The sequence below is a fragment of the Microcaecilia unicolor genome, chromosome 7 (assembly GCF_901765095.1).
Source record: "Microcaecilia unicolor chromosome 7, aMicUni1.1, whole genome shotgun sequence".
Taxonomy (NCBI): domain Eukaryota; kingdom Metazoa; phylum Chordata; class Amphibia; order Gymnophiona; family Siphonopidae; genus Microcaecilia; species Microcaecilia unicolor.
In genome coordinates, this window is record NC_044037.1 from 93,545,362 (window position 1) to 93,562,358 (window position 16,997).

General features: G+C 46.6%; 1 protein-coding gene across 1 annotated transcript in view; it reads left to right on the forward strand.

Annotated features, from left to right (window-relative positions):
- LOC115475010 (E3 ubiquitin-protein ligase TRIM39-like) overlaps nucleotides 1–16,997 on the forward strand; it is a 159,122-nt gene that overhangs the window by 106,073 nt on the left and 36,052 nt on the right. Inside the window, exons 8-9 of the mRNA XM_030210748.1 lie at nucleotides 5,448–5,543; nucleotides 14,077–14,307. Of these exons, the coding sequence (XP_030066608.1) occupies nucleotides 5,448–5,543; nucleotides 14,077–14,307 (327 nt within the window). The remainder of the gene's footprint in view (nucleotides 1–5,447; nucleotides 5,544–14,076; nucleotides 14,308–16,997) is intronic.

Genomic DNA, 16,997 nt, shown 5'->3' on the forward strand with positions numbered 1-16,997 from the left:
CTGCCCAAAATCTGGCAACCCACACGCAGCATGAAAAAGCCGTAGCGGGTCGCGGAAAGAAGCCCAATTGGGCATAAAGCTTGCCCAGTTGGCAACACTGCAGAGAACACAGTGGGCTTGCCTTTAGCTTCTCCCTTCGCTCACACCGTCCCCTCTCGCGGAAACAGGAAATACATCATTGCAGAAGGCGGGACACTGTGTGAGCGGAGAGAAGCTGGAGGTGAGCCTGCTGTGTTGTCCTCTTTACTGCCATTGCTGTGCCTGAAATTAAAACGGTTAAACGCGTGTGGGGTCGGGGGAAGGAACGGAAAGGAAGGCTGTCGGGGAGCTGAGGGAGGGCAGGAAGAATCGCTGGACATGATGGGAGGGGAGGGCAGGGAGAGAAGAGATTGCTGGACAAGGACAGGGGGGCAGGGGGAGAGAAGAGATCGCTGAACAGGAGGGGAGGGCAGAGGAGAGAGGAGAATTGCTGGACATGGATGGATGACTGGGTGCAGGGGAGAGGGGAAATTTGCTTGATATGAGTGAATGGAGGAGAGGGCAAGGGAGAATGGAGAGTTGCTGGACATGGATGGATGGAGGGAGGGGAGAGAAGAGATCATTGGACATGGAGAGGAGGCGAGTGCAGGGGGAGAGAAGAGATTGCTGGACATGGAGAGGAGGGGAGGGCAGGGGGAGAGAAGAGATAGCTTGACATGGAGAACAGGGGGAGAGAAGAGATCGCTGGGCAGGAGGGGAGGGCATATTAATTTGCATATATATATATATATATGCAAATGAATATGCTAATATGCCCCACCCCATCCTTTGCCCCCCCCCCCCCAAAATGAAACAGTCAAACTACGCCCATGATGCTAGGACATTAAAGCAAGGTCTGAGGAGATGTAAAAGGTTATTCTTCTGGTGTGAGGGTTTGTTAGAATGTCATGCTTGTTTCTGCTTTTTATTGCGTGCACATAAAATCCACAACGTTTTTTGGGTTACAAAAAGAGCATGAGTTAAAAAAAAAAAAGACATATGAAAGGGAGATGTGCTGGAACAGGGAACAAAGAGCTGGACTGTTGAGCATTGTATAAGTGCACAGATGAGCACAAAAAAAATAACAGTACCTGGAGTTGCATGCGCATGCATCTGTGCATGTGCTGGAATGCTATTCTGCACGTAAATACTGGTATTGCAAAAACATTTTTTTGCACAGAATAGCATTCCGGCACATGTGCAGATGCCTGCTTATGTAACTTGGGTATGATTTGTACACAGGATATGCAGGGGCGTAGACATGGGTGGGCCTGGGCTCACCCAGTTTGGGCTCAGGCCCACCCAGCAGCACTCCACCTTTAACATTACTGGCATGGAGGGGAGCAGTCTTAAGCGTCGCTCTTGCTTGAACAGGTCTCCGGCAGCGATTCTCACATGCTGCCTGCCGCTAAGCTGGAAGTCTCCTTTCTGTCGCATCCCGCCACCTCTGTCGCAACTTCCTGTTTCTGACTAGGTGAAGCTGCTGCCTGGAACCTGTTCAAGCAAGAACAAGACTTTTAAGGGAGGGAGATGCAGGAATGCTGGAGCACAGCCTGATTCCCTCCATGCTGCTGCTGCTGCTGCCAGGGACTGTCCCATTCATAGAAGGAAAGTTGTGGGGTAGGGAAGGAGAGATGCTGCACCGGGTCGGGGTGTGATAGAGGGAGAATTGTTGGACATGGGATGGGATGGGGAAGGGAGAATTGTTGGACATAAGGGTGGAGGGGAGGGAAGAGGCTGCATGGGGGGTGAGAGGGAGAAATGTTGGACATAAGAGTGAGAGGGGACGGAGAGATGCTGCATGGAGTGTGAGAGGGATGAGAGGGGAGAATTGTTGGAAAGGGGAGGGGAGAGGAGAATTGTTGGACATGAGGGTGGAGGAGAGGGAGGGATGTTGCATGGAGGGTGAGAGGGAGGAGGGAGGGAGAAATGGACATAGGAGTGGGAGAGGGGTGCAAGACAGAGGAGTGTTGGTTATAAGGGTGAGAGGGAGGGTGAGATGCTGCATGAAGGGTGAGAGAGAGAATTGTGGGATATGGAGAGCGGAGGATTGTTGGACATAAGGGTGGAGAAGAAGGTGAGATGCTGCATGGAGGGTGAGAAGGGTGAGAGGGAGAAATGTTGGACATAGGGGTGGAGGGGAGGGAGAGATGGTCCGGGGGGGGGGGAGGGGCAGAAATGTTGGACAAGGTAGTGATCAGGAGGAATGGAGAAAATGCTGTATGGGGGAGGGGGAAGAGAGATTTTGGGCACAAGGGAGAGAAAGAGAGAGATGGTGGACAATAGGAGAGGGAGAGGTTTTGAAAATGGGGTAGATGAGAGGGAGGGAGAGGAGAGAAAGAGGGAGATGTTGGATCCAGGAGCAGAAGGAAGTTATGGAGAGATACCGGACGGTGGGAGTGAGAGAAGAAAGAGGGAGAAATGGGGGAGCGAGCAGGAGGGAAGGGACAGGTAGATGTCAGGCTAAGGGAGTGGAGAAGGGAGAAAGAGGGAGCAGCTGCTGGGCTAGAAGGGTGGAGGGAATGGTGGAATCATGTGGGAGAAGCCAGGAGGGGATGGCAAGGAAATGAATGAGAGATTAGTGATGACATATGGTATTGGGGATTAGATTAAAGATGAAAGAGAATGGAGGGCTGGGAAAGGTTTGAGATGGGTAATAGGAGAGCTACTGGGTAAGAGAAGTTGGAAATTTGATAGATGGCTGAAAAGTAAAAAGGAGGAGAAGGGTGACAGAGGGTGAAATTTGAGAGAGCAGAACAGAAAAAAAGAGAGGAAAGAGCTAAAAAGGAACTATCAATATGTCAGAGGTAGGTGTAGTGAGGAAATAGGAGAGAGGAGAAAAGATAAATATCTGCCACTTGAAGGAGAATTAGCAGATGGCAGACAGAAAAGCAGAAAAGAAAAATCAGAACCAACATGATGGAAAAATAAAATGTCCAGACCACAAAGGTAGAAAACATTTTATTTTGAATGCCTTAAATAGAATATATTAGCATTGGGAAATGTGCATGGTAAATGTATTTGTATTTTGTTCAGTAGAAAAGGAAATGCATTTCTGGTTTTCTTTCTCCAGTGTTGTAGTACATACTAAGTTTAACTTCTTGGGATTCCCAGCAAAATTTTTGTTTAAATATTTTTATTTCTAATTTGTGATTCCTTGTTCTGTATTTGGTGAGGGTCTGTCAGTGTGTTGAGCATGTCTCTACAATGCTGTAATCTGCATGTAATCTGGTCGCTGTTTTTTTTACTTAAAAAAAAAAAAGTTTATTGTTGAACTGCATTTTTATCTAAAAGATAAAATAACACAAATGATTATGACAAATTGGAGAGCTTTATATCTACAATATCTATTCGCTATAGGAGATCCAGTAGTTTATTTGAGAGCCATATAATTGATTTGTAGTGTGTTTGGTTAGTAAGCATTTTGATATCGTTGCCACATAGTGTTCACTCATGTACCCTTTGTGGTGTGATAGTAATGGCAGGTGGGGAAATTGGAGGGGAGGCAATGAGGAGAGGGGCTCGGGGGGGGGGGGGGGGCTGTGTATTTTCTGACATGGGCTCTAGCACGGCTATCATCTGTCCTGACCCTTGCTGTAAAGCTGGTGGGGATCTCCATCTGTGGAATTCATCCAAAGACGGCCAGAACTCCCTTCTCCCAAGTTCTGCAGTCGACGACAGCATCCTTGAGCCACTGACAACTAAATGTGCATGGTGTGCCAGCATCAGCGGCTTAGGGACGATGCTGCCACCTGTCAAGCTTGGTAAAGGAAATGCTGGCCACCTTCAGAGAAAGTGTAATATATATTTTGAGGTAGAGGTTGGGTGGGGCAGAGAAAATTTTGTGTCCAACCACTTTGGGCTCAGGCCCACCCAAAATTGGCTGTCTGGCTACTCTACTAGGATATAGTGAAACAACGCGCTCGAGGGCTCTTTGTGCAAGTAGCATGCAAATGCATGCTAAACAGGGCTTAGCACATTCATCGCCAGTGATCAGCGTGCCAAAATTTGGGTCGCTGGCCGCGGCAAACCCTACGCCAGCTCTGAGCTGGTGTTCGGGTTTGCAGATCATTGGGGAGGAATGGTGAGCTCTGTCCAGCATGCAGTTGCATGCTGGCAGGCCCCCGTTCCCCCTGAAAGCAAACCTACCAACAGGGGTTTGGAGGTCCGGCGGACCTCTGGTCCCCCCCCCCCCCGGTTCAGGGAGGGCTGGAGATCCGGTGGTCTCCAGCCCCCCAAATCCCCAGAAAATGGTCCCTGGTGGTCCAGTGGCCGCCGGCCAAAACCCCCTCACAGCGAGCGACACCCCAACTCCTCCCTCCAGCGTTGTCTGTCGAATCCCTGGTGGTCTAGCGTGAAAAAGAACCCCCTCCCGGCCCCCCTACCTAAGTTAGAGGAGGGATGTAGCCTGCCTCCCTCCTCTTCCTTGGGTTGATGCCGCCCTAAAATGGCGGCACCCCGCCCCACCAAGTGCATGGGCTACAGACCATAAAAGGGAGCTGGGAGGGAGGGGCTTTGGCCGGCGGCCACTGGACCACCAGGGACCGTTTTCTGGGGGTTTGGGGGGGGGGGCTGGAGACCCACCGGATCTCCAGCCCTCCTTGAACCTGGGGGGGGGAGGGGATCGTCGGGGGGGGGGGGGGGACTGGAAGTTCGCCGGACCTCCAGCTCCCGTTGCTCGGGGCAGCGGTAGTCAGGACCTGGTGGTCCCATGGACCTCCAGCCCATGTGTTTGACAGGTTTGGGCTTTTGACAGCACCCCACGCTGTTCCAGCGCTATTTTAGAGCGCTGTTTGGAACTGCGCGGGGCTTTTGATCATCTGCTTGTCACTCTGCAGTTCCTCAGTACCTCTCCACTCTTATCTCTCCCTACACTTCTTCCCTGGAACTCTGTTCACTGGGTAAATCTCTGTTATCTGTCTGTACCCTTCTCCTCCACCACTAACTCCAGACTCTGTTCGTTTTATCTTGCTGCACCATATGCCTGGAATATACTTCCTGAGCCGGTAGGTCAAGCTCCATCTTTAGCCGTCTTCAAATATAGGCTAAAAGCTCACCTTTTTGCTGCTCTTTTAACTCCTAACCCTTACTCACTTGTTCAGTACCCATATTTTATCATTCCCACCTTAGTAATTCCCTTATCTCTTATTGTCCTGTTTGTGTGTCCTAATTAGATTGTAAGCTCTGTCGAGCAGGGACTGTCTCTTTATGTTCAAGTGTACAGCGCTGCATACATCTAGTAGCGCTATAGAAATGGTAAGTAGTAGTAGTAGTAATTTGATAACTACCCAAATCAAGTCCAGATATGATAGTGCCTGACACTGTCAGTGAACCATTGGGTTGGTCATGTTTTTTCTTCTTCAACATCCTACAGCAGATCAGTGAAAACAGTGGTATTACCTAGATAATATCTGTGTCTTTTCCCCAAGGAACACCTCCAGACTTCTCTTGATCCTTTGAAACATGAACTGGCAGACATAGAGAATTGTAAGTCTAGTGATGAGCTGAAGGCTGCATTGCTGCAGGTACTGTGCAATTGGCTGTATTTATTCTGAGGTTCCTGCAAATGCTTCAGTATTTTACATTGTAGGAGGTACATTCACTGAATAACTTTTCACTCAGCAGAATACAGCAGGAAATAAATGAGAGTTAATACGCAACAGATGGGGATTGCCATTTAGACACACAATACCGTATTACATCACATAATTTAGAGTTACCAGAGCAGATCTTGGAAACCTTTTGAATGGCGCCACTAGTGAGTGACTGAACAGTTTATAAAAGCTCCTGGGGGGGGGGGGGGGGGGGGGGGGGGGTTCTGGAATCAAAGAATTGGAAAAAAGTGGGATATAAATTTGCAAAAAATAAATATTCTGAATGAAATTCTGGGAGATTTTGTATTGATTAGACCATTAATATTGCCTTTTAGCCAAAACAGAAGTTGTATAATTTTTGGAGTCTCTAGCTTTATTTTCTGTGCTATAGAGTTGCATGGGACCTTCCTGTCCCCTCTGGAATCTAACCTATATCCACCCGTACCTGATAAGATCCATTCCATCCCCACCCATCCCCTCAATTTCCTCCATCCCCACCTGTTCCCACATGTAATTCCTTCAATACCTTTTCCAAACTTTCTTTCAGGTTCTAGAGTGTATAAACATTAAAAACCAATCGAAAAACAGCATCTATTTCTTAACTGTGAAAGTAATTAATTATTTCTTAAGGCTATCCAGAAACAATGAGTGTTCAAGCCTCAGTCTGTTGTTTGGGCTGTCTCTCTGGTCATTCCAATACCTCTCTCAGGGTTCCTTTTACAAATGCAATGAAGCCCACAGGAATTGAATGGGCTTTGTTGCATTTGCAGCACCAGAATTGCTAGCATGGCTTTGTAAAGGGGGCCCTCAGTTCCTTAAAAGCCTCCCTCTAGCGTCCCCGGAGATTTTGACTAAACTCCAATGGGAAACCCACAGCAATTTGTTCCATCCTTGTGGGAATCCTGCAAACCCAGAAGAAATACCCATGGGATTTCTTGTTTTCTGTTCCACTCTTGTTCCTGTATTTTGTTCTCTTAAACATTTTTTTCTTCCTTCCTTTCTTTTATATTTTATCTACTCCTTCATTTTTCTCTCTCACCTCTGCAGTATTTTTTTTTAAATTCTTGTCACTGTTTTATCTCTCTCTCTCTCTGTGTTCCTTTTCCTGCCTCAAATCTTTCTCTTTCCCCTTGTTCTCTCCTCTTTCCCTTCCTGTTTTCTGTACCCTTCTATCCGCTTCTGCCTCCCCTGTGTGCTCCCCCCCTTTCCTCTGTGCTCTCTCCCATCCCTCACCTTCTTCACTTTCTTTCCCTTGTATCTTCTGATAATTTTCAGTTCTTGTAATTGTAACATATGTTTTTAATTACTTGTTTAAACCATATTTGTGATCTGCCTTGTCATTCCCATTGAATGGAAAATGCACAAAATGCTTGTTAAATTAGATTAAGTTAAATCTGAAAATAGGTACATTTTACTTGGAACTGAATCTGCTTCATTCAGTAACAATCATATTTCCGCAGGATCTCTTAATGGGTATGATCTAGGGATTCCTTTACTCTAAGATATTCCAATACCAGTGGTTCTGCTCAGCTACACTGCAGAACAGGCTCTGGTCCCTGCTTTCCCTTAGGTTGAGTAGTGCATAGGCGGAAGCTCCTGTCTCCTGGCCCCTAAGCTGTGGAATGATCTTACCCCATCACTTCGTTCTGAATTCTCTCTCCCTAAATTTAAAGTATCCCTAAAACCCCATTTTTTTCAATCTAGTATTTGGCACCACTCTGAGCCAGCTGGACTGGCGGTAGGTCTGTGTGAAGATGTAAAGTTTTAATTCTAATTTTATTGTATTCTGTTCTGTTTTATTGACGTATTTGTTATATGATTGGTTTTTATTTTGATCTGTATGATTTTATCCTATCATTTATGGATTTATTTTCTGTTTGCTATTATTATTTATAAACACTTTTGACCTCACCAATGTAAGGGGCCCTTTTACTAAGCTGCGGTAAAAGGGGTCCTGCGCTAGCGGCGGCAGCCATTTTTGCTGTGTGCCAGGGCCCCTTTTACCACAGTGGGTAAAAAGGCCAAAACAAAATGGCTGTGCGGTAAGTTCACACTTGCTGTGCAGCCATTTTGGGGGGAACACTTACCACCACTCATTGAGGTGGTGGTAAGGGCTCCTGCGCTAACCTGGCAGTAAGTGGGCAGCGTGCAGCATTGCCTGATTACTGCCGGGTAACCCCTGTGCTCAGGGCCGGCCCAAGGCAAGATGCAACATGCTGCCCCTCCTGGGCTGAGATGCTGCTTCCCCCCGGGCGTTTTACCTTGTCATGGTGACGTTCCAATCCCGGCAGCGGCAGCAATTCCCATATGCTGCTCTGCTGCCGCTGACACCTGCCTCTTCCCTTTACTGTGGCCTGAGCAAAACAGGAAGTTACTTCAGGCGGTCGCAGTAAAGGTAAGAGGCGGCTGCTAGCAGCAGCAGGACAGTGTATGGGAATCACTGCTGCTTCTAGGTTTGGAACATCACCGTGATGAGGTAAAATGCCTTGAAGCCACCCCCTTAGATGCCGCTCCTGAAGAGTGCCACTTGAGGCCCCCGCCTCAGGTGGCCTAATGGTTGGGCCACCCCTGCCTGTGTTGGAAAATCAGACCTGATTTTCTGTAGTGCTGGAAGTGGTGCGTCCTGGGGAAAGAACTACCACTTGCACCCTTTAATAAAATGGCTCCTAAAAGAAGTGAAAGAAACGTAAAATGTATAGTAACAAGTTGGCATCCTATACCCTAAGTGGAGTAGTTGGTATAAAATTACTTCTTGTCATCCAAATAGAGTGGGTAGTTATAGGATCAGCTTTAGTGCCTGCATTGCACTCTACAAACAACAGGAACAGTGGCCAAAGTGTGGGGGTATATGGTTTCTCCCAAATTCCCACATCAGTGTTCTGGTAGGGCTTTATTCCCTGTGTCTGGGAAAACTTCCTGGAGCGTAATGGCAGCCCTAAAGAAGCAGAACTGTGTTCATACACACAGGTCATATTCCCCTAAAGCCAGTCCTATATAGCTATATGTTTTCCAGATTCCATCCTAGTAGACTAAAATTAAACAAAAAAAATCAGGGTGATCTTCTCCCTTGGAAAATTTTAAACAAAAAAAATGTAGGAGATATTTTCCCCTCTTGGAGGTTGTCTAAGTGGCTGAGATCCAGGGAAAGATAGCCATGAAAGTGGAAAAAAAACAAATGATGGATGAACTAAAATGTTTGTTTGAAACAAAATTGAAATAGTAAATAAAATACAAATTAAAACCAAACTGGTTGATATTCAGCCCACAGCAGTCAGTGTTTTTAGAAATGCTGACTGTTGCAGGCAGATTTACGATCCAATATTCAGTACAAGGCCATATCTGAGTACCAGTACTGAAATCTGGGTCTTTGGTGGGCCCCGGGAATTATCAGAGTACCGCTGCTATTCAGTACTGGTATGTGGATTGATCAGCCATTCTCAACCCAGTCCTAGAGATAGACCTAGTCCCATCAGGTTTTCAAGATATACACGATGAATATGCACGAGATAGATTTTAATACACTGCCTCACCTCAGGCATATTTATCATGGATATCCTGAAAACCCAATGGGACTAGGTGTGCCCCCGAAGACTGAGTTGGGAATGGCTGGAATAGATATCCAGGTGAATTAGGACAACTTGTTTACATGTTCCTGCTTGTCCAGATAGTTATTTGGCACCAGCATTGGATAACTTCTGGGCTTGCCCATACTCTGCCCCCAGAGAGCCCTAGCACAAACTGGATGGTGCTGCAGTGGTCTGTACTAATATTCATCATCTCACCAGCTGAGTGCTGCCTGTTATTAGCCAGGTACCCGGTCAGCGCTACTTAGCCAGATATTACATATGCTGAAAGCCTTAAGAAAAGGAATATACCTGCTGGTAACTAAAGAAAATTAAAAAAAAAACACGCATGTAAAGGTTCAAATTAATAGCAGAGCTGCTAACCCAGAAGCCACTCAGCTCCCTTGGAATATAGCAAACACTGAAGAACCCTACCTAAATAAAGTTCTTTAAACAGTTGCCAAATGGCTTAGGCCCCCTTTTTCCAAAACTGCACTAGTGGCCACCGCGCGCAGCAGTGCCAACACAGCCCATTCAAAATTAATGGCCTGTTTCGGCATTACTGCACTGGCAGCCTCTACCATGACTTTGTAAAAGGGGGTCTTTACAGTGTATGTATGAATGGGTTGAATCCAACTCACTAAAAAGTAATTTAAAAAGTATTTTACAAATTTCTAATTTTGGCAGCCTAATGTCACAGTTGTGTAATTTATTGCACATACTCTCTGCAAGGGTCTCAAAAAACAAGGCAAGTGATCCGCAGACTCCAACATGGAAAACAAAACAGCAGATCAGCAAACTTATCAATATCAAACTTAAAATATTAAGTATCAAAATTTATAAATAGTACCAATAAACAAACTGGTGTCCATAAAACGCTTCTCCTCCAATGCTGGACACCAGTGGTTAATAGTCGTTACTCTCCGTGCCGGTTTTTTTACTTGATTCCCATGATTGATGTTAATGAATAGCATCCATCCTAGTACAAGCATTCCACTATACGTTTGATACCAGAGCCCCTGATGCAGCCCTTTTGAGTGAAACACGACCTGTGTTGGGCACCATTTTGTTATATGGTACTATTAATAAATTTTGTTTTCCACATACTCTGTGCAATACATAGCCCAACTCTCTAGGAATAAATGGGGCTGTATAGGCTGAAGTGAAGACAGGGCCGTGCCAAGGGTCTGTGGCGCCCCCCTGCAGGAGATGTTGGCGCCCCCCCCCTCCCCTCCGTGAAAATGATCGCTGCCCTCCCGCTCCCATGTCCCAACTGCCCGCCCTCTTCTCCCCCCCCAAGATCCCTTTTAAATTTACCTCCGTCCGGCAGCGAAGGCGCGCCATAGCATCAGTGAAGGAGGCGGCACTCCCGACGTCTCTACTAGTCTTCCCCCTTCATTCAATGTCCCACCTTCTTCTGACGTCATTTCCTTGATGTCAGAAGAAGGCGGAACTCTGAGCGAAGGGGGAAGACTAGTAGAGACGTTGGGAACGCCGCCTCCTTCACTGACGCTGTGGCGCGCCTTCGCTGCCGGATGGAGGTAAATTTAAAAGGGATCTTGGGGGGGGGGCCCCAGAGGACGGCGCCCTCCTGTCGTGCTTACCTCGCTTACCGTGTTGGCACGACCCTGAGTGAAGAAATTTGTCCTCCAAAAACAGCTATTGGAACTATCTTCCATATAAGATTAGGACACAGTCAGATTATTGAAAGTTTCGTAAAATGTTAGACCTATTTATTTAAGAAGCATATAGGGCTGTAGAAATTTTAATGGATTTTAAAATATTATGTTGTAATTTTGTCCTGGGTATGCCAAGTTCCTGCCTTTGTAAGCCACACTGAACCATAAATGGTATGTTGGGGATATAAATGTTATGTACTGTAATGTAATGTATTATAATTATTAACCTTATTTCTTTTTTCTGTTTCTTGGCTCCTCTGCATAGTGCATTAACCCCTTAATTCTTTAGTCTTAGGGCCTGATATTCAGCCCGTAAGAGGTAGCCTGAATAAGTGCCTCAGTCGGCATTGACCCCTGATATTCAATATTGGGCCTTCCAGTGACAAGTATTGAATATCAGGGTTTTTCTTTGGACAACTCAAACTTAACTGGCTAAAGGCCCCTTTTACTAAGCGGTAGTAAGCCCAACACAGGCTTACTGCTCTCTAAACAGGAAGTACCGCTGGGCTACCACAGCAGCCCAGCGGTACTTCCCACCCCTAGTGTGCCGTCATATCCGTTGCTACAAAAATATATTTACTTTTGTAGCGCTGGAGTGTACCCAGCAGTAATCAGGCAGTGCTGCACGCTGCCTGTTTATTGCTGGGTTAGCACAGGAGCCCCTACAGCCACCTCAATGGGTGGCAGTAAGGGCTCCCCTCCCCTGAAATGGCCGCACGCCAGTGCATTACTTGCTGCACGGCCATTTCCTGCAGGAAAGAGAGACTTCCCTTTTACCCGCTGTGGTAAAAGGGGGCCTCGGAGTGCATGAGAAACACACGCCAATGGCAGCACAAGCCCCCTTTGCCGAAGCTTGGTAAAAGGGGCCCTAAGCGCTGGCCAATATGTGAAAGATCTCTCAGCACCTACATGCGCACCCTACAAGGCGGGAAAATACAAATCTCCTACAAAATCCCAATCAGGTTCATAGTGTGACATTTTGACACGTGTGTACACAAGGCTGTTGAGAAATTGGACTCCTGTTGAAGGCGGTCAACCGAAATACATACTGTTGGATCCACCTCCAAGCAAGTGTCTTTATAGTATCACATCTACAAGCAAATGCTAACTGTGGGAGTCTTTCACATAGGCGCATTATTGTTTTTAGCAATCATTAGCACACGCCAGTGGCGTAGCTATGTGGGGCCTGAGGGGGCCGGGGCCCCCGCAGATTCACCCCAGGACCCCCCTCCCAGCGAACCCGCCCCCGCCGCCGCCTACCTTTACTTTTGCTGGCGGGGGATCCCATTCCCAGCCAGCCGACGTCTTCTCAGTCCTTCCTGCTCTTCAATTTGTTTGCTGACGTCCTGCACGTAATTGTACGTGCAGGACGTCAGACTCAGTTCTCTGAGTCTGACGTCCTGCACGTACAACGTGCAGGACGTCAGCAAACAAATTGAAGAACAGGAAGCGACTAAGAAGAAGACGTCGGCTGGCGGGGAATGGTATCCCCCGCCAGCAAAAGTAAAGGTAGGCTGCAGCAGCGGCGGGTTTGCGGCGGGAGGGGGGGGGGCGGCAATGTCGGCGGTGGGGGGGGGGGGGGGGGCGGCGCCGGGGGGAGGGCTAAAATGTGCCCCCTCCCCCGGGCTCTGGACCCCTCTCCCACGGAAGGCTGGCTACGCCCCTGGCACACGCTAAACACTAGAGATGCCCATATGAATATATGGACATATCTAGCGTTTAGCGCATGTTTTTAGTGCGCTTTTGTAAAAGGACCCCTGTGTGTGCCTTTACGCACAACTTGTGTATGTTTTGTTGAATTAAAGACTGTTTTCATCCTGGGACACCATTGTAGTCATTCCCACTTCCTTTTGTGCTGCTACCTATGCACCGTCCATACGTATGTCCCTTGCAATTACGTGTTAATGCACTTACGCACTATTTTATAGAATAGTGCATAGTACACATATGATCTCAATTACGGTACAAGTGCATAGTGATACAATTACTCTTACGATCTATAAGCTCACTGGTAGAGAGACTATAAGGCTTATTTTCGAACGAGAAGGGCGCCCATCTTCTGACACAAATCGGGAGATGGGTGCCCTTCTTCCGAGGTCGCCCAAATCGGCATAATCGAAAGCCGATTTTGGGCACCCTCAACTGCAGTCTGTCACGGGGATGACCAAAGTTCCCGGGGGCGTGTCGGCAGTGTAGCGAAGGCGGGACAGGTGCGTGCCGAGGTGTCCTTGTCCGATAATGGAAAAAAGAAGGGCATTCCTGACGAGCATTTGGTCGACTTTATTTGGTCCATATTTTTTCACGACCAAGCCTCAAGAAGGTGCCCGATCTGACCAGATGACCACTGGAGGGAATCGGGGATGACCTCCCCTTATTCCCCCAGTAGTCACTAACCCCCTCCCACCCTAAAAAAAGAACATTAAAAAAATATTTTTTGCCAGCCTCTATGCCAGTCTCAAATGTCATACTCCGGTCCATTGCAGCAGTATGCAGGTCCCTGGAGCAGTTTTTGTGGGTGCAGTGGACTTCAGGCAGGCGGACCCAGGCCCATCCCCCCCTACCTGTTACACTTGTGGTGGTAAATGTGAGCCCTCCAAGCCCACCCGAAACCCATTGTACCCACATCTAGGTGCCACCCTTCGCCCATAAGGGCTATGGTAGTGGTGTACAGTTGTGGGGAGTGAGTTTTTTTGGGGGGTTGGGGGGCTCAGCACACAAGGTAAGGGAGCTATGTGCCTGGGAGCAATTTGTGAAGTCCACTGTAGTGCCCCCTAGGGTGCCCGGTTGGTGTCCTGGCATGTGAGGGGGACCAGTGCAGTACGAATGCTAGCCCCTCCCATGACCAAATGCCTTGGATTTGGGCGTTTTTGAGATGGGTGCCCTCGGTTTCCATTATCGGCAAAAACCGAGGTTGCCCATCTCTAAGGTCGGCGATCTCAACATTTTGGTCGACCATCTCTAAGGTCGACCTAAATGTTGGGATTTGGGCGTCTCCGACCGTATTATCGAAACGAAAGATGGACGCCCATCTTGTTTCGATAATACGGTTGGCTCCGCCCCTTCGCGACATCGGCCTCAGAGATGGGCGTCCCCATTCGATTATGCCCCTCCACATGTACCTGCATGTAATGTGTTATAAAGTATCATGGTTTAGGGGAGACTATATAAAATGTCATAATAGTGAGAATACTTTTCTACTTTTGTTATTTTGGATTAAACAAGGAAAACCTAAAGCGTCTTAAAGAGACGGTTTTGTCTGAATTTGAGGCACTGCATCAGGTTATGAATACAGAGGAGAAGATGCTATTGGCTAGACTGAAACAGGAAGGGGATAAGATCCTTAAAAATATTGATGCCAATGTGAAGAAGTATGAAGCACAGATTTCTTCCATCAGTACACTAGTCATGAAAATAACCGAGACATGTGAGAAGACACCCGCTGAAATGCTGAAGGTAAGAGCATATCATAGTGTGTACCCACCCCCCTCAAAGAATCCATCCAGGGCCAGGGATTTAATTAGTTACAGTACTGTATTATTTTGAGAGATGAGGATTAAGTTTAAATACATGGGCAAAACTCCTGAGATAGTGATTACTTAAGACTAAATTTCAGCAAGTGAACTTTGATCAGATATTGGAAAGAAGTGGGATCTGAGATTGTATGATGGCTCTATTAATAGCTGGAGATACACTTTTATATGTGTGTGTGTGTGTATATAATATATATATATATATATATATATATATATATATATATATATATATATATATATATAGTGAGGGTTTACTGAGAAGACGGTCTCAAGGAAAGCGAGGGCAGCCCCAGAGGGAGATAGGGAGGCATTCACAAACCTCTTGTAGAGGAGGAGCACGTCCTCCAGTGGCCAAGAGACTGTTTAGAAAATAGGCCCAGGGACCACCATTCCCACAATGCACCTGACCCAATACAGGACTCATAGGAAGTGAAGGGGGAGGGGCAGGATTGGGAAATGGTTTCTAATCAGGGAGATGAGGAGCAGCTGGGGAGCTCTGGGAGGAGGAAGAAGAGATGGAATGGGATAAAAAGGAGGATATAGAGGAGAGTATGGAGGTGGCTGCATTTACACAAACTGCTGGTACTAAGGTGAGAGGTTTCCTGGCTGCTGTATTTCCTAAACTGTCTGGAATTGGAAAGACAGAGTTGATGCAGCTGGGAAGAAACCTGTGGCAGCGGGTAGCTGAAAAGGTTAAGAGTATGGGAAGTTAAATACTGTGTGTTGTAAGAAACTGATGATTAACCTGAGAAGAGAAAGTGATAAGCCGCAAGCTGGTGGATATAACCCTGGGTGACATTGTGAATGTGAACAAATGTCAAGGAACCTAGGATAATGCAGTATGCTGTGCTGTTGAAGTTGCTACAAATGAACTGGTATAAATAAATGAGAAACCTTTTATTATAAGAATGTTGGAGTACCTGTCCGTTTATTGGGTTATCACTGAAGTATAAGTCAAAGGAACAGTGAATCCAGAAGGTCCTGGCTGTGGGAGAGAGGAGAACATGAGTTCACCGGTGTCGAAAGAGATAGAAGCTGGCATTGAAGCATATCTGCTAAGCAGGGTTGACCTAGGCCAAGGAGTGGAAGGGGGACCTGCTGACAATTGAAGCATATCTGCTAAGCAGGGTCGACCCATGATTTGTTGAGCCTTCATAAGGCCAAGAAGCAGGCAGTAATGTGAGGGGGTTGGGAGAGGAGCTCAGGACCTTTGCATGGTTTGTGGCCTGGAAGAGTGATTGGGGGAACAGAGGAATAATGGGGTTGGGACTGAAACTGCTAAAAATGAGGGAGGAACTGGTGGTAAGTGAGATTGAAAGAGAGAGTCAAGACACAGTGGAGGGGATGAAAGAGAGACAGAAGGGTATTTAAGAGAGAATGCAGGTGACTGATGAGGACTGAAAGACTGGAGACAGGGTGAGTGGAAAGAGAGACTGGGTAAGGACAGGATAAAGGATTGAAAGACTGAAGGATTGGAGGTTGCTGGTTATGTGCTTTTTGTCAGCATTGTGCAGTTGTGCATTAATGCCTCAATAAGACACTCAGCTACCCTTTTACTAAAGGGTAGGTGCACGGCAACACGCTTGCCGCGTACCAATCCAGAACTACCATCGGAGCCTAGCGGTAGTTCTCACCCCCTGCACTAGTGCTTACCTGGTAGTAGTCACCAGGTTACCACAGGAGGAGTCCTTACCACCACCTCAATGGGTGGCGGTAAGTGTTTCCCCCAGAAATGGCCACATGGCAAGTGGTTCACTTAATGCACGACCATTTCTTTTCCATTCAAAAACACAGCCTTTCACCCGCTACAGTAAAAGGGGGCCTCAGCACATCAAAAACACACGCTGATGCTAGCGCATGCCCCCTTTTACCGCAGCTTAGTAAAAGGACCCCAATGAGAAAGTGTTCTTATTAGCTGAGATACTAAAGGATCTGTGGCAGATTTCAGAGAGGATCTCTTCACCTCCCTGGACCCTCCCCTTAACATTGAACTTCAGTTGAGGTTAGCTAAAGAGTGTCAGTTCCTGGCTCCCAGGTTTATGTGGGAGGAATGCAACCATATAGGAGTAATAAAACTGCATCACAAAGTTCAAATTGTGAAAGTATGTATCATGTAGACATAACAGAAAAATATAGGCAGGGACTTTACAGTAAATCTCACAGTTAATGTAAAAAATATCCTTGTGTGAAAACATACTAATCAGAATCTAAAAAGTGAATGCCAACTTTTGAATCCAACCTAAGAAAATCAGCTTTTAAAAAAGAAAAATCCTAATGAGAAAGACAAAAGGTGCAACCTTGGCTGACCTTTACAAAGATTCACATAGATTAGGCAAGAAATATAGCACATATGTCTCTACAATCTAGATGGGGCAAAGATATCATCCAAGTAAAAGTTATCTTTTATGGAAAAGTTTATCTTAAAGAAAAAGAGACCCTAATTCTGTACTGAATGTGGGAAAAATTACACTTTAGCTGTAACTCATGTATTAAAAATGTTGATAAGAGACTATAATCTAAATAGTTAACATGTCTACTAGGGAATGCAGAAAAGAAATATTTTGTTATATTGCATACACAACTAATATGTATTCAGGGGAGAAACATTTT